The sequence below is a fragment of the Anarhichas minor genome, unplaced genomic scaffold, assembly GCF_050575085.1.
Source record: "Anarhichas minor isolate MPS153535 unplaced genomic scaffold, ASM5057508v1 ptg000069l, whole genome shotgun sequence".
Classification (NCBI taxonomy): Eukaryota; Metazoa; Chordata; class Actinopteri; order Perciformes; family Anarhichadidae; genus Anarhichas; species Anarhichas minor.
Genome location: NW_027466515.1, coordinates 796658 through 811634, shown reverse-complemented (window position 1 = coordinate 811634; position 14977 = coordinate 796658). Strand labels below are relative to the sequence as shown.

At 43.2% G+C, this 14977-nt stretch overlaps 2 protein-coding genes across 2 annotated transcripts; one reads left to right on the top strand and one right to left on the bottom strand.

Annotated features, from left to right (window-relative positions):
- The first annotated feature begins 7697 nt into the window (after positions 1 to 7697).
- Positions 7698 to 9422, top strand: LOC142934589 (early growth response protein 2b-like). The gene is made up of 2 exons (XM_076079005.1): positions 7698 to 7842; positions 8038 to 9422. Exons 1-2 carry the CDS (start codon positions 7698 to 7700, stop codon positions 9081 to 9083), a joined length of 1191 nt encoding a protein of 396 aa, XP_075935120.1. The 3' UTR covers positions 9084 to 9422.
- Positions 9423 to 11740: 2318 nt separating this feature from the next.
- On the bottom strand, positions 11741 to 14698 carry adob (2-aminoethanethiol (cysteamine) dioxygenase b). The gene has a single exon (XM_076078966.1). It carries the CDS (start codon positions 14549 to 14551, stop codon positions 13799 to 13801), a length of 753 nt encoding a protein of 250 aa, XP_075935081.1. The 5' UTR covers positions 14552 to 14698; the 3' UTR covers positions 11741 to 13798.
- Between the last annotated feature and the right edge of the window lie 279 nt (positions 14699 to 14977).

Sequence of the window (14977 nt, the reverse complement as noted above, 5' to 3'; positions counted from 1 at the left end):
CTGATTAATGATTATTTTCTCCATTAATTAATCCATTGATTGTTTGGTTTGTAAAAATGTAATTGTGAATATAGTGAGAAATGAGCCCAAAGGGACCCCTTCACAATGTTGGTTTTGTCCAACCAACAGTCCAAACCTCCACATTATTGTGAATACATAACGATTTTTAACATTGTTAAAAGGAAAAGTAACAAATCTTCACATTTGTGAAGCTGAAATGTTTTATTGCTTCAATCGATTCAGCTGTTGTTCTACTTGTATTAGTCTTGGGATACCAAACTCGGTGAGAGATCGACTTGTGAACTGTTGGTTGGTTTAATCTATAACAAAACATCATGTTTTATAAACTCTTCATGTGTTTTTATGCAAAAATCGTAATTTCTAAAGTAAAGCTGTCAGGCTAATGTATTGGAACGGAAGTAGACGATAGCATGGAAGGAATAGATGTAAAGTAGGCCTATAAATAACTAAACGTTACTTTTACGACTGCTTATCTAAACTAATGTTATTGGCATTCAGACAGATTATGAGAATATAGTCTAGGAGAGAAGTAAGGACATTTTCAATTAAATAAAGAACTGTTTCACATTTGACATTCAGAAACACACAAAGGACCCAAAATTGAACAAATGAACACATAAAGAGACATTTCAGGAATATCAATTCTCTAAACCAACACTTTCAAAATGCTGTATTTCAATCTGATAAAAAACAACTGGTTTAAAGAAATAAACCAAACGCTATATATTCATATTATTAATCTGTTCCAGGTTTATGAAGTGACCAGTGGCGAGCAGCAATCCATCTGCCGAGGACCGTCCGCCCACTCAGGCCCCCGAGGAGGACAAGGGGGTTGCCCTTTTTGCTCTGGCAACCCCTTCAACACACACACACACACACACACACACACACACACACACACACACACACGTATTTATGCATGTATGGATTCAAAGACACACATGAAATGTTGATGTTCAATATCACAAAAAAAACCTTTTTCCTCTCGTTTGAGGTGTAAAAGTTATTGTATCGATAAAACCAAAGTGGAAACAGACTTAGTGTATAAAAGATGACGTATGAAGCATGAAGAGCTGAAAACATCAGATCTGAGTGGAGCGATGAGGAGACTGTCACCTCCCTCACATTAATACATGAAACAAACAGAAATGTCACATTTCCATCCTGTTTTATTTTTCACGCAGACACAACAAAATACATGTTCCTCAAACTAAGAAGCACAAATACTTAAGATAGTTCAACAGAAACCATTGATTAATTAAGTGTCCTTTGGAATATACTTTTGATCTGTAACATTTTGGCAGTGGTGTAAGTACATTTTTTCAAGTACTGCATTTTATACCTCTACTATACATCTCAGAGTATTTTCGCTCCACTACATTTGTCTGTCAGCTTTAGTTACTTTCCAGATTACAGTCTCCATCACCTTCCTGTCCAGTGAAAACCACGTATCTCCAGGTGTGTTGATTTAGAATGTGTGCAAACTGAAAGGATGAAGTGTTCCTTTAGGTTCTCCTGAAGCTAAATAAACCGTTTAAAAAGTCTCTTGGATCAGCTGAAAGAAAACGCATCGTCACAAATCTGAAAACAGGGCTGTTTCTCTGAGCTCTTTAGAGATACGTGGTTGTCACAGGACAGCGACGTCACGTGGTCTTGTAGAATATGATGCATTATTGTAGAATAAACTTTGAAACATATAAATGAAGAAAGAACATCTACAGCAGTAAAATGCAACACACACATTAATGCAGCAGAAATGTGATAGTAAAACAGTGACACTGCACAATCATTACTTTTACTTGAAGTACTTGAAGTACATTTAGCTGATAATACTTTCCTACTTTTACTTGAATGCAGGACTTTTACCTGTAGTGGAGTAGTTTTCAGAGTGTGGTATTAGTACTTTTACTAAAGTAAAAGATCCTTCACTGCTTCTAGTATTTAGAGTGTTTCTACACATCATCATCATCATCATCATCGTGTCCAGAGCAGCAGCTCCTCGAACATCTCCGGCCTCCACTTCCAGTCAAAGAAACATCTCTCTGTTACAATCTGCTGTCCAGCAAAAAATCTACTTCATTACCATAACAATTTTAACTGTGAGGGTGGAAACAAAGTGAGGTGGGAACAATTGTATTGTCCCCCCCCCCCCCCCCCCTACACTCTCTCTCTCTCTCTCTCTCTCTCTATCTTTTTGTCATTGGCAGCCCACTCAGACCCCGGGTGATGATGACCCTTTCCGGGGGCGAGCCAGAAATCCAGAGCGGGTAACTTTGTGAACCGAGTGACAAACGTCGGGCTTCATTCATCTCCAGAAGCGTCTCCGATCCCTCTCCGTCGTCCCCCTCACGTTGTCTTTCTCTTTCTCCACCCATCCCTCCATCTCTCTGGAGAGCGAGGAGGAGGCCCGCTGGACGGAGGACAAGGAGGATTTCTCTTCACCGCAGGTTTTAAAGTGAGTTTGCTCTTTTGTCGCATAAGCTGGGAGATAGTGGAGGGATACCAACTAGTTTTACTTGGACCTTCTTGATGATAAGTAGCTTCATGAAATGAATTCATTGTACAAATCACATCGAGTGGCATCAAAAAGATGGAAAAGAAGTGAAACATCACTTCTTTTCAGGGTTTGAATTCTGTTCATATTGGCCGTTCTGTGTCTCCTGGTGCTCAACTTTACCATCTGATTATTTCTTTTTTGTGTTTACATCATTTCGTATGAGAGGATTTATGTGTTTGTGTGTGATGAAGATAAACAGGTTTAAATAACAGCTCAAACACCTGGAAAACAGAGAAGTCAAATACAATCAACGTTCACAATTTTCGGTCTTTAGCTTTCTATAAGATAAACATGGAAGTAGCTTTTCAAAAGGGAAATAATGCAATTATTTAGTGGTAGTCAATGGTATTTGTGAAAGGCTTTCTTCTCTGGTAGTACGCTTTATTAAATTATGCTGATTCTGTGTAGCTATAGTGTGTTTTCTGAGGGAAATAGATTGAGGCTTGATACCAGGAGTCAACAAAAGGCCTAAACGTTGGGTTCCTTTCATCATTTTGTAAGATTAGATGCCACTTTTATTTACAAATTGTGGACATTTCATTTACTGGGGAGGTAAAACGGTTAGTCGATCATCGATTCATCGATCAGTTGGTCCTCAGGAAATTCTGCCACTGTTTTAGTGGTTGAATCATTTCGGTCAATCTTCCTAACAAACATCCTCCAGTTCCAGCTTCTTAAATGTGAGGATTTGTTTTTTCTGTGGCAGTAAATTACACATCTTTGGCTCAGGCTCTGGGTGTGGATTTTCTACTTTCTAATAGACAAAACATTTATTGATTCATCGAGAAAATAATCACTAATTGTTAGTTTTATCCCTAATTTGATTGTGGGTTGAACAGCTTGATTTGGAGATGGATTTTGTGTGGATTAGTAAATATAGTTCAAATTAAATGCATTTGAATTGAAATCTTCCGGTTAAATCTTATATCTGAGATTATTGTGAGAGCAGCAATGTCAAACATTTCGCTGGTAAAAGCAACTTTGATTTGAAATTTGAAAAAAAAATGTAGTTAATTACAGTTCTGCAATATTTTTGTGTTTGTAGTCTGATTATTGTTCCTGCTTTCACTTTTATATTTTGCCAACATTTCCTTTGTTTTCATGCCTTTTTTGATGAATAAGCCCAACATTTTCTATATATCAGTTTTCCACTTCGTGCAAAAAATACTATAGTGAAGCTACACTAGTTTTGTTTCATTATTTGCTTCCGCAACCCAACGATGAATATAGTTAAAGTGCTTAAATTGTAGTTTGTTGGACGAGGCCTAACCAGTCAGTTTGAAATGCTCTGGCTCAACACAGCAGGACTTATTTCGTCCGTTGTTTCTTTGGCTTCATGAACAGCTAAATTGATTTGAAACCTTCAGAAAGCTAATTATCCTCGTTTGATATCAGTCGACGAGCTCTGAGAGTAACTGAAGACATATTCTGGGTCCCAGAGATGGTGTTCAAGCCATTCACCGCAGCCCAACGTTCATTGACGTGCATGTCTATTATCCGACACTCAGCAGTCAATACATTTCCCATGAATATGCAATGCTGGTATTGACGGCTTGGTTAGAGGGTTCATCGCCAAAACCTCTACAACCCTGAATCATGTGCAGGTTGATCAAGTATTTCACCCCAGTATCAGAAGCGAGCGACACCTACGAATTAAAAACAGGAGCGTATCAGAGTGATTTATGATGCTTTGTGTGTTATCCAAACGGACAAACCGGCCCGAGAGTTTCCCCTCTCCAAACGAAACAACACCTACGGGTTGAACACAACGTAGTTTCATAAAAGATAATCAGGTACTTTCAGGCCTCGGTGGATCATTTAACAAATATTTACTCGTAGTATTGCATCATCTGACTATTGACTTTAACTCCAACTTGTGCTGCAGGATGAACCAGGAGCAGTTTGTCCTTCAAAAATGAGTCATCCACCATTTAACAAACAAAACATCTTTATCATGACACCAACAGTAGCAGAACAGTATTTAATGTACTTTGTGCATCCAAACCATAGATAACTACCTTTCGCTCGTCTATAAAAATACAAAATAAAAGTCTATGAAAGGGAAAATAAGGATGAAACTATATTGATCCATTTGGAGGAACTGGGTTGCTGCATGCAGCAAAGAAGAAATGATGAAATTAATATTTGTAAGATCAGGTTTGAAACATCTAGAACTCACATTTCTGGCCCTTTCGAAATAATAAATGAACAAATGGACAGTTTAAAATAAAGGCAACACAATTTAGTCAAAGACCGAAGGAAAGGATTGGATAACTCTAAGTGGGCTTGATGTTACAAAGATGCTTTTATTGAGTCTCAAGACCTGCATCACAACGTGGAATACTGCGCAAAGCAGCTAGCAGCAGTTAGCATAAGACAAATTATGAAAGTTGAGGGACAAATCATCACATTTCCTCATTAGGAAGGAAGAGAAAAGTAACCTATTGTTTTGTTACTGCTCCGGTATCTTTGATGCTACAAAAGTCAGGTGTCAATATGAGGTCTCCAGGGTCACACATTTCTTTGGAGCAGCAGATGACGGCATGAAACCTTCCACTTGGAGAAAGAAAGACACAGAAAGAGGCAGTTCGGTTGGTTTTGTTGTTTTTCGGTTGTAAAAATGGAAAAGGGGGGACGGCAGGCGGCAAGCAGGCCGGCCGGCCCGACCCAAGCATCGTTTGAGGACGAAGACAAAGATCCATATTAACAAAAACTGCAGATGACAGATGATTAATCGGCGTGGTGGGGTCTGCCGAGCCGCCGGACCCCCGGCTGACACCCCGAGCCACCAAACACAAAACCAAAAACCCCCAGAGCCTCGGCGGCCCGGAGGAGCGTGGGCGAAGGGTGGAAGCAGGGCACTGTCCCAATGGAGCAGTGTGTGTGTGTGTGTGTGTGTGTGTGTGTGTGTGTGTGTGTGTGTGTGTGTGCGGAGAGAGGAAAAAGAAAGATTGTGTGTGTGTGTGGGTGGGTTTGTGTGTGTTTGTTCATCAGATTTTGACAGAGAAAGTGTGTGTGTTGGTGTGTATATTTGTTACAGGACAAATGAAAGCACGTATTGTGTGTGTGTGTGTGTGTGTGTGTGTGTGTGTGTGTGTGTGTGTGTGTGTGTGTGTGTGTGTGTGTGTGTAAGAGAGAGAGAGAGAGTTACATTGAGAGCTGTCGAAACTGTGTATTTGTGTGTGTGTGCGTGTGTGTGTGTGTGTGTGTGTGTGAGAGAGAGAGAGAGAGAGAGAGAGAGTTACATTGAGAGCTGTCGAAACTGTGTATTTGTGTGTGTGTGCGTGTGCATGTGGGAGTGTTTGTGCCTGTGAGAAAGTGTGTGTTTTCTAATTGTGTGTATTTGGTTTCTGAGCCTGTTCATTGCAGTGTGTGTGTGTGTGTGTGTGTGTGTGTGTGTGTGTGTGTGCGTGTGCGTGTGTGTGTGTGTGCGTGGAGTGGCCAAACCCCCATCTGCCACAGGGTGGGCGGCTCGCCACACAACGACAATACACACCAACATTTTTGTAACTGTGGGCGTTCAAAAGGCTGGAGGAGCTGCGGTCCTCCTGCTCGCTGTGTTCGTCTCAGTGATGCAGCAGAAGGCTTCAGCTTCTTCAGCGCTTTAATCAGCTATTCAACAAATCAAACAGATTTAAATATGTTCTGTTTACACTGCAAACATCCAAAAGCATTCAGTCTTTTCCATCCTGACTCGCTTTTCCCGTCCAAAGGAAAGCTCGTGATCTAAAAGGTTTATCCTCTGAAGATGTTGCTGCTAGAGGAGAGGTCTAGGGGGTTCATCTTCTGGGGTCCATGAGTGTCTGTAGAGGATTTCATGAGCTCCACAAAGCTCGTGTTTCCAGGTGTGGGAGAGTACTGCATATGTTAATAGTACTATAAAGCCTTTTGTGTGAAGTCCCCGAATGTCCTGAAGTGATGTCACTTGAGTCAGCATCAGCTGGGTCTGAAGTGTGAAAAGTTAAAAAAATTGGAGGAGTGGAGTAAGGAAGAAGTGAGCTAACCAGAACTCTGTAGCCCGATGCTCACTTCTGCTCCACAGAGGCTCCAGACCACATTAGCTTGTTGACATGTCATGGGACAGAGAAGTTAATCAACCAGTGCAATTCTTAAATTCTCAATTTAACCTCAAAGGTAGATTGTTGATGTTAGAAATCAGCGCAATGTACCTTTAACTCAAATAATGCATTACTCAAAACATAGATGTGAATGAGATACCCGTGATGGCAATTTTTGCACGTAAAGAGAAACAATATCGGTACTGTTCCTGTCTTTGCAAAGATTGTTATGTTAAAATGTGGGTTTTTGTAGGAAATACTTGTGTATGAAGTGGATTTGATGTCTGTTGCAGCTGCAGGTTTTCTCTCTACAGTACTAACACATAGGCCAACTGCACATATGTGCCTAACATCATCATTAAAACTAAACCACTAAACATGGGGACACCACCAAGAGGAACCAGCTTCTTGTTCTTCTCACTAATCACCCCATCTATCTCAGCAGCCAACAATAGCAAGACTCAGTCAGAGCAGAAATCTGTTCCTGACAAGGCAAGAGAGAAAACAAATGGGTCTGTGCTGTCAGTGTGTGGGCTCAGCTGGCACAAAGACAAAACAAAGCAACACAGTTTTACCCGGATACCAGCCATATAAGCAGACCCAGATCCTCTCACCTCACCGGAGAATCCTTTTATGGAGAGAGAGTGACCGGAATTCCGAATGATGGAGATTTTTTTTCTCCTCTGCATGTGTCTGAGGGCAGCACGAAGCACGTGATGATTTTTGTGATAGATGTTAAAATACAAAACCCAAAATTCAGATTCCCCATTTTTTTCCGGGTTTATTCAACTTCAACATGTCATTTTAATTGTTTCCACGTTTTGTCACGGCGAGCTCCACCAATCCTATTTCTGGAGTTCCCTCTTCTTCTTTCTTTTTTTTCAAACCCAAGTCCATACTTGGTGAATGACGTGCCGGGACACCCAGCGATTCCCTTTATAACCATACTGCAGCATTCAGGAGCTGTTTACAAGCGATGACGGGCTGAACAGACAAAATGTTTGAGAGAAAAATGGACTAAAATATTTCCTAGAATTAGTCTAAACCGCCTGATCTCCAGGATGACTACTAAAATAGCGAATGAAGTTTTTGTATCTCTCAGCAGTCTTGTAGACAGTATTCCTAGAGATGTGTACTCAGCGGAGGGGTCGATTGTTTTTAAAGAAGAGGCTCTAGGGGAAGAAGAACATGAAGAGAATGAAAGCGGTAAGAATTTGTGTTATTTGTCCTGAGGTGGTCTGGCTGGAGGTCTGGGTGAAAGTACAACATTCTAATTTGAATTGCTCCAAAATGTTTAATCAAATGACGGTGAAGTGTTGGGAGTAAGAAGACACCCGTGTCATGAGATGATATGCTCGTGTTGTTGCAGTCTAACCGAGTGTACTTTTCTACATCTTCTAGGTACCCTTCTGTTCGAGGGGAAGAGCGCACCTGAGCTGCCTTGCTACGGGGACTTGGCGCAGTACGTGGCAACTTTACGCACGCACCCAGTGGCGTTTACTGGCAAGTTCTCGGTGGACTCCAGAGGCGCAGGAGAACCGTGGACACCGAGGCAGGTCATCAACGTGATCAGCGCTGACATCGCCGCCCCGGTGTCTGCGTCGTGTTCAAGATCGCCAGATCTTGACGCGGGGGACTGTACCATGGCGCACGGCCATCCGGACATCAGTCACATGTACGTGCCCCCCCATCATCATCCTCATCCTCACCCTCATTCCCACCCTCACCCGGCCCCTTCCTACTCCTGCAGCGGGGACATGTACCAGGACCAGTCGGCGGGGGGGTACCTGTCGACCTCCACCTGCTCTGTGTCCTACCACCCGCCTCCGACCTACAACCCTACGCCTAAATCGACTGTAGACGGCGCCGCACTGCTGTCTATCATGCCCGAGTACGGAGGCTTCTACCAGCAGAGCTGCCAAAGAGATATCCAGGCGGCTTTCCCAGAGAGGAAATCACTCCCGTACCCGCTAGACTCCCTCAGGGTGCCGCCGCCTCTAACTCCTCTCAACACCATCAGGAACTTTACGCTCGGTGCGCCGTCACCTGCGGCCGAAGGTCCGATGGCCGCCGCCTTCCCCAGCCACCAAAGCCTCCCTCTTCGGCCGATCCTGAGACCCAGGAAGTACCCGAACCGGCCGAGCAAGACGCCGGTCCACCAGAGGCCGTACCCGTGCCCGGCGGAGAACTGCGATCGCAGGTTCTCCCGGTCGGACGAGCTGAGCCGACACCTGCGCATCCACACGGGCCACAAACCATTCCAGTGCCGCATCTGCATGAGGAACTTCAGCCGCAGCGACCACCTCACCACCCACATCCGCACGCACACCGGGGAGAAACCCTTCTCCTGCGACCAATGCGGGAGGAAGTTCGCCCGGAGTGACGAAAGGAGGAGGCACATGAAGATTCACCTCCGGCAGAAGGAGAAGAAATCCTCAGCGTCTTAATCCTCATCGCGCACGGCCCGATGCTGGTGAATGGGAACTTTCTCAATCTGAACATGACCAGTGGATCGGCTCCTGCCTCAGTCTGTCAGCCAAAAGAGTCCAAATCTTACCTTGTAGTTTATTTAGTCAAGAGGTGGAAGAAATCTCTTTGGAAGCACATCAGGTAGAATCAGGGACCAGAGTTTGGCCATGCCGTCGTTATTCATCACATTAACATAATTCCTCATCAGTCAGTGGTTCAGATTATTAATAGACAGTCATACACACAAACAAAGTTGGACATTGTGGTGTTAAATTGTAAATGGACTTTGGTTTACACTTTAAATGATAACAGTTGGTGTGCTTCTTTAAAACACAGTGTGACCAGCTGCTACAGCTCATTTTAGTGCTCTGTGGCAAAGCAGTGTGTTGACTACATGCTTCATATTCTCAGGGATTCAATTACAATCGAGGCTGCAAACATGAGACCAAAATGCTGCAGGTCAGCTGACCTATGCAGGAGTTTAACCAGCTGTGGTTTGGTTTCAACTGCAGTTTAATGTACAAAATCTGGTAATCTCAGAAAAATTACAATAAATCACTGTGGTACCAGAGGGGGGGGGGGGTTTGAGCCCTCACTTAAACTGACAGTTTTTCCAACAACCTACTCCCAAAATCACCTACAACAAGAATTTCTCTTCTCAGCATTTTGGTTTCGGCGTGAGGCCAAATGTAATTCAGTATTCATCCCATCTCCAATTATTGAATTGCAAGCTGGAAATCCTCACATGTTCTTCTGCACAGTTAAGTAGTAGCGACGTCATCAATGTTCAATATTTATCATATTAAAGTTAAAAGATGTTTTGCAGGGTTTATGAGACAGATACATGCAATACGTTTTGTAATGTGATACTAAATTGGCTATGATGCTTATTTATCTAAATGGACTAATCTATGTCACCATGGATGCAAAATGTTGAAAGGTTGATGTTAACACAAAAAACAGATGCCAAACATAAATTACAGTCTCTATTTTAGTGTCCCTGGTGCACAATATTTAAAGGTTCTCTATACGACATTCAGAGCATTATTTAAGCAGCAAACAACGATTAGTTATGTAAATACATGATGGTGTGATGTCTACCTGCAGAGAAGGAAGTCCCTCTGTGTGTGTGTTGTAATTGGAGCTTCTCTGTGATTTCTTTACGTAGCCTTTAGTGCATGTTTGTGCATGTGAGCCTGCTGCCCCGCTGGTTAGCTCACGGCCATCGCTCTGCGTGGCGCTCAGACGGCGGTTGCAGCTGAATGCAGGAGCTCCTCCATGTTGATGCGTTACCCCTCACATCAACATGGTCAGCTCTGTCAGCGCTGTTGTCGTTGTTTGCGCCGTTAGCACCGTTAGCTGCGAGCCGCCGGCTCAGCCGTCGCCATGTGGAGAGCCGTGTGGAGGCAACAGAAATGCTCTGAATTTCAAATTTAGCACCTTTAAAAATATATATATACGCTTGTCGGAGTAAGGAGACGAGGGAGCGCGTTAATTTGAAGTGAAGTCAAGAGAACACCCAAGAGATATTGTGACAACACAAACCAGGGCGGAGGCGAAAGTGGGAACTCGGTGGAATTGTGGTTGGCTAAATGCAGCAAAATGAAGCTTTTTTATAACCTGTATTTTGTACCATATAAGAAACGTTGAAAGTGACATTAACATTAGTTTATGGCACATGTTGGGATTTTATGAGATTGTAGCCTGATAATCTGTTTCTTTATGGTTAGATTTTGTATTTTCAAGTGTATGCACACTTGATACTTGTAAAAATCCAACCCGCGTTTCTACCTGAAGAATGATGTGTGAGAGAGAGAGAGAGAGAGAGAGAGAGAGAGAGAGAGAGAGAGACACTCACTGGAAAAATAAAAGTTGTGTTTTATCATTTTTATGCAAACAAGTGGAGCACTAAAGCTTTTGTTCTGCTGGACGCTTCTTGTCGATGCAAATAAACGTTGACTTGTCGAGTTGTCATGGCTGCCTGCGGTTCCTTCTCTTTATTTCGGCATAAACGTCTATTTACAGACTCTTCTGGAGCTTTTGGTCACATCCCCTTCCACGGGCAGACGGTGTTCGCCCACTTGTCAGGGAATTAGACGTTCAAATTCATCTCCAATTCCTTTTAATTTCTCATACATGTTTGAAACTCCCTCTGCTGCACAACAGCTACTAAATGAATCATGAGGTTGAGCTTTTCTTGTCAGCAGCAACCTTTGAAACTAAGCTACTTGAACACACACATTCAAATTCAATTTTAGGTTGGTGTATAAAATACTTTGCAACGTATAGGGACAGTATGCAGAGAAGTTTACATGTATCTTTGCAAAAGTTAGTAACTTAAAAGACAATTTCAAAGACATTTTTCCATTTAAGACTCTTTAAACTCATAACAAAGACAGAACTACTTTCCCTTCAGTCACACGGAGCTTCATCAACCTGCTAAAGGAGCGCTCGGTGCCTTTTATTAACATATAGGTCAACTTGATTCAGTAGATTTCACTGCGTCAACATGTTTCAGAGCAACGCCACGAGGAGCTTCGTCAAAACATGTCAAATAAAATAAAATGTATCTAAAGTCATCATGTTGCTCTTTCTTCACACTTCATCACATCCTGACGCAAATGAAACAGACGTGTTTTAGGCAAAAATAAACAGCACATTTTATACGAAAACCTTCATTACAGGCAAAACACATCGATACAGTTGCCGATCATTTAACCCACAATCAGATTCTGGACTCGGTTGAGTAGAGCTAATGAGAAGACGTGTCGCCTATACAGCCTTTATTCCCACAGTGATACAACATTTAGCACACGAGTCTTATTCACTGCTCTTAAAAATCAACATTTTGCAGCAACTCACAAGTTTTCTTAAAGTTATCCGAAATGCACGACTTCACATTTCAAACTGTCCCAAAACTTCAAAACTTTGCAGAGATTTTCGTTTATCTATAAGGGCTTTACTGTCTTGCAACCACTTGTTTCAGGAAAAGCATCATTTTTCAGTAGTGCAAACTTGAATGAAACCTCTTCATTGAACCACGTCGTCACTTTCAGCTTCACTTCTTTGCTCACTTTTCATTCTATTAAACATGATCATAAACTCAAACCCTCGCATTCCTGATTCATTCATGAAAACCTCTCTTTTTTCAGATGTGGTAACACACAGTCACACTTTGTGCCGAGAAGCTTTTAGTCCACTTTAAACAGTCTCCTGAAGATCAGTCAGCTATGCAAATCACAAACAGTCCTGAGGATCAAACAAAAAGAAGGTGCTCCACAGTTTCTAGTTTTAAAACACAACGCAAAAATAAACCGGCAGATATATTTGAGTCTTCGAAAAGAGACCTGAAGATTGAATTGTTAATGCGACTGGAACAAACGCCACAAAGCAGGAAGACGATTAGAAACACACATTAGACACATAAAGTCCCTCTTTGGTCTCGGGCAACTTCCACAGAGGCAACTCAGCTCAGCTCAGCTCAGGGTGGGACACACTTATTATTAATGCTGCATTCAAGACGCAGTCAGAAGTCTGGAAGTCCAAATAAGTAGATTATAACTCAGATTATGTTTCAGCGCTGCAGCGTGGGGAAAAATAATGCATGCATGCCTCATGCAACAGACGGCAACTGTTAGTATGACTGCACATCATTAATAAACACCATTATCTTTCTGCCAAAAGCAACTACTTCATGCAATACTGGAAGTTGAAATGTTGTGTATTTAAAAGGTTATAAAAAATGATTGCTATGCGATCAGAAGTTGTCTCCAAATTTCCATTTTACAGTCGAAACTTGAAGCACAAACTTCGACAAAAACATGCAAGCAGCAGACTTCCTGACTCCTCTTGAACGCAGCATTAGAGCCCTGCACATCATCAATTTGTCATTTCTTGGCGTTTCTCCTGCAAACATACCTCTCAGAGGCCTCCAATTTAGGTGCTTTTGGGGTTTATTAACCTTTCATATGTTCACACAATGATACCACCTTTAATTAAACTAAATCCATCAGATAAAGCCAGCGAGTGCGTGTGATGGAACTTTTTAGGAGATAAAAGAGGTGACAACATGTGACCTCAACACCTCACAAGTCCTCTCTTTCCCTTGTTACGGCTGTCAATCATCTACACCTGCAGAGTCAAACATCTTCTCCCATTTGATCGGAGATATTTTAGAGACTACAGTGCCAAACCTGGACTCGGATAACAGCAGAGAATTAGGGACTAGAAACAAATGCATCACAAAATAAATTGATTGTGTTCCCTTTGGGGGGGGGGGGGGGGGGAAATATCTGAAAACTATAATTGTAGTAAAATTACTCAACTCCTGTAGCTACTTCTCTGCTCATAATATCCTTAAAACAGACACAGAGAGGGATCACAGTACAAACAGGATGCTCCAATTCTTTGTCGAGGTGAAATAGAAACAGTTGCAATTGTAAACAGCACTGTTTACAATACCTTACAATAAGGTGAGCTAATGTTGTGCTGTGGTTTCTCTACAGGAACAGTTCACAATAGTCTTCACGTGCATTCATGATTCAGAGTGACCCTTTACTGAGCGATGTTTACTCTTTACTACAGCGATTGATGTTAGTCCAAAAGCCCCCGGCCTCGTGCCACTACAGGGTGCATAAACCAGACCAGCCCGAGAAAAAGGAGACATTTTGCGGCTGCAGGTCAGTCCGATGGATCAGAGGCAGACCTCCTGGCCCGGGTACGGCTCCCCTCCGCACCAGAAGTCCGGGGGCTGTGAGATCTCCACGAGCCAGACCTCCTTGTCCTTCTGCTCTGTGTGTTTAACCTCCGCTTCTGTCAGGACCTTGTAGTAGTGACAGTCTCTGCCGTCGTCCGGATCGTACGGCGGGGCCAGTATGTCCATGAACGCCGTCGGGCCGTCCACGGCGTCGATCTGGTGGAGGTTGTCCCGGTCGGGTGAGAGGACACACGGGCCGCTCTCCTCCGTGTACTCGTCGATGGTGCGAAGCACGGAGCGCCGCAGAGCGCCCATCTCCGCTGCCTGCGCGCTGCCGCCGGCCGGTCGCTCCAGACGGTCGAAGCAGCTGATCCTGACCTTGCCGTACATGACTTTGAGCATGCCGTGCATGCCCGGGTGGTCGTGCAGCGGGATGGAGGCGCCGCTTTTCAGCAGAAACACCCCCATGCTGAACTGGTCCGTCTCGCAGATGTGCATGTAGGTGACCGGAGGGGACACGCCGCCGGGCGAGCTGCTGCTGCCGTCGCCGCCTCCTCCTCCTCCTCTCCGCGGGGCCAGCTTCAGGTCCGTCGCTCGCACTTCCGTCATCAGACTATTCAGTTTGCTCTGGTTCTCCAGGAAAGACTTAGCGGCCTCCTCGCCGACCCGGGGCGGGCTCCTGAAGGTGACGAGAGCCTGCCGAGCTATTCTCTGAACGATGGAGGTCATGTTGCTGTCACCTGGCATCATACCGGAGCGAGGAACGGTCGCAGTCCGGTCTCCACTTTAGCGGTAGCTCTTTAGCTAGCGACAAAGATCGTCTATTGATGAGATGACTCACCCCGCAGACATCCTTTCTTCGTATGAAAAATGACAATATCTACCAGAGTGATCACACAAGTTGAGATATAAATCTGGTCTTTTATTGTCAAATTAACTAAATTATATTGAGCAACTGAATATAATGTTAAATGAAGCTTCCGGTAGTATGAGTTTCTGTACTTGTTAAAAATAAATAAATACACGTAATGCTGTTTGTTTGTTTCACAAAAAAACCTTATTTAAATGTAATACATGGACAACTTAATATAACTGTGACTATATACATTAGGAACACACCACATGGGTAAAATATTCGTAATTAAATTCGTAAAAGCTACAATCTATCAGAGGCTT

What these genes read in the sequence shown, in the direction of transcription:
- LOC142934589 (XM_076079005.1), top strand. Translation starts at nt 7,698, where the DNA reads ATGACTACTAAAATAGCGAATGAAGTTTTTGTATCTCTCAGCAGTCTT. An exon ending in ACATGAAGAGAATGAAAGCG is followed by an intron (nt 7,843 to 8,037) that starts GTAAGAATTTGT and finishes TACATCTTCTAG; the next exon opens with GTACCCTTCTGTTCGAGGGG.
- adob (XM_076078966.1), bottom strand. Translation starts at nt 14,551, where the DNA reads ATGATGCCAGGTGACAGCAACATGACCTCCATCGTTCAGAGAATAGCT.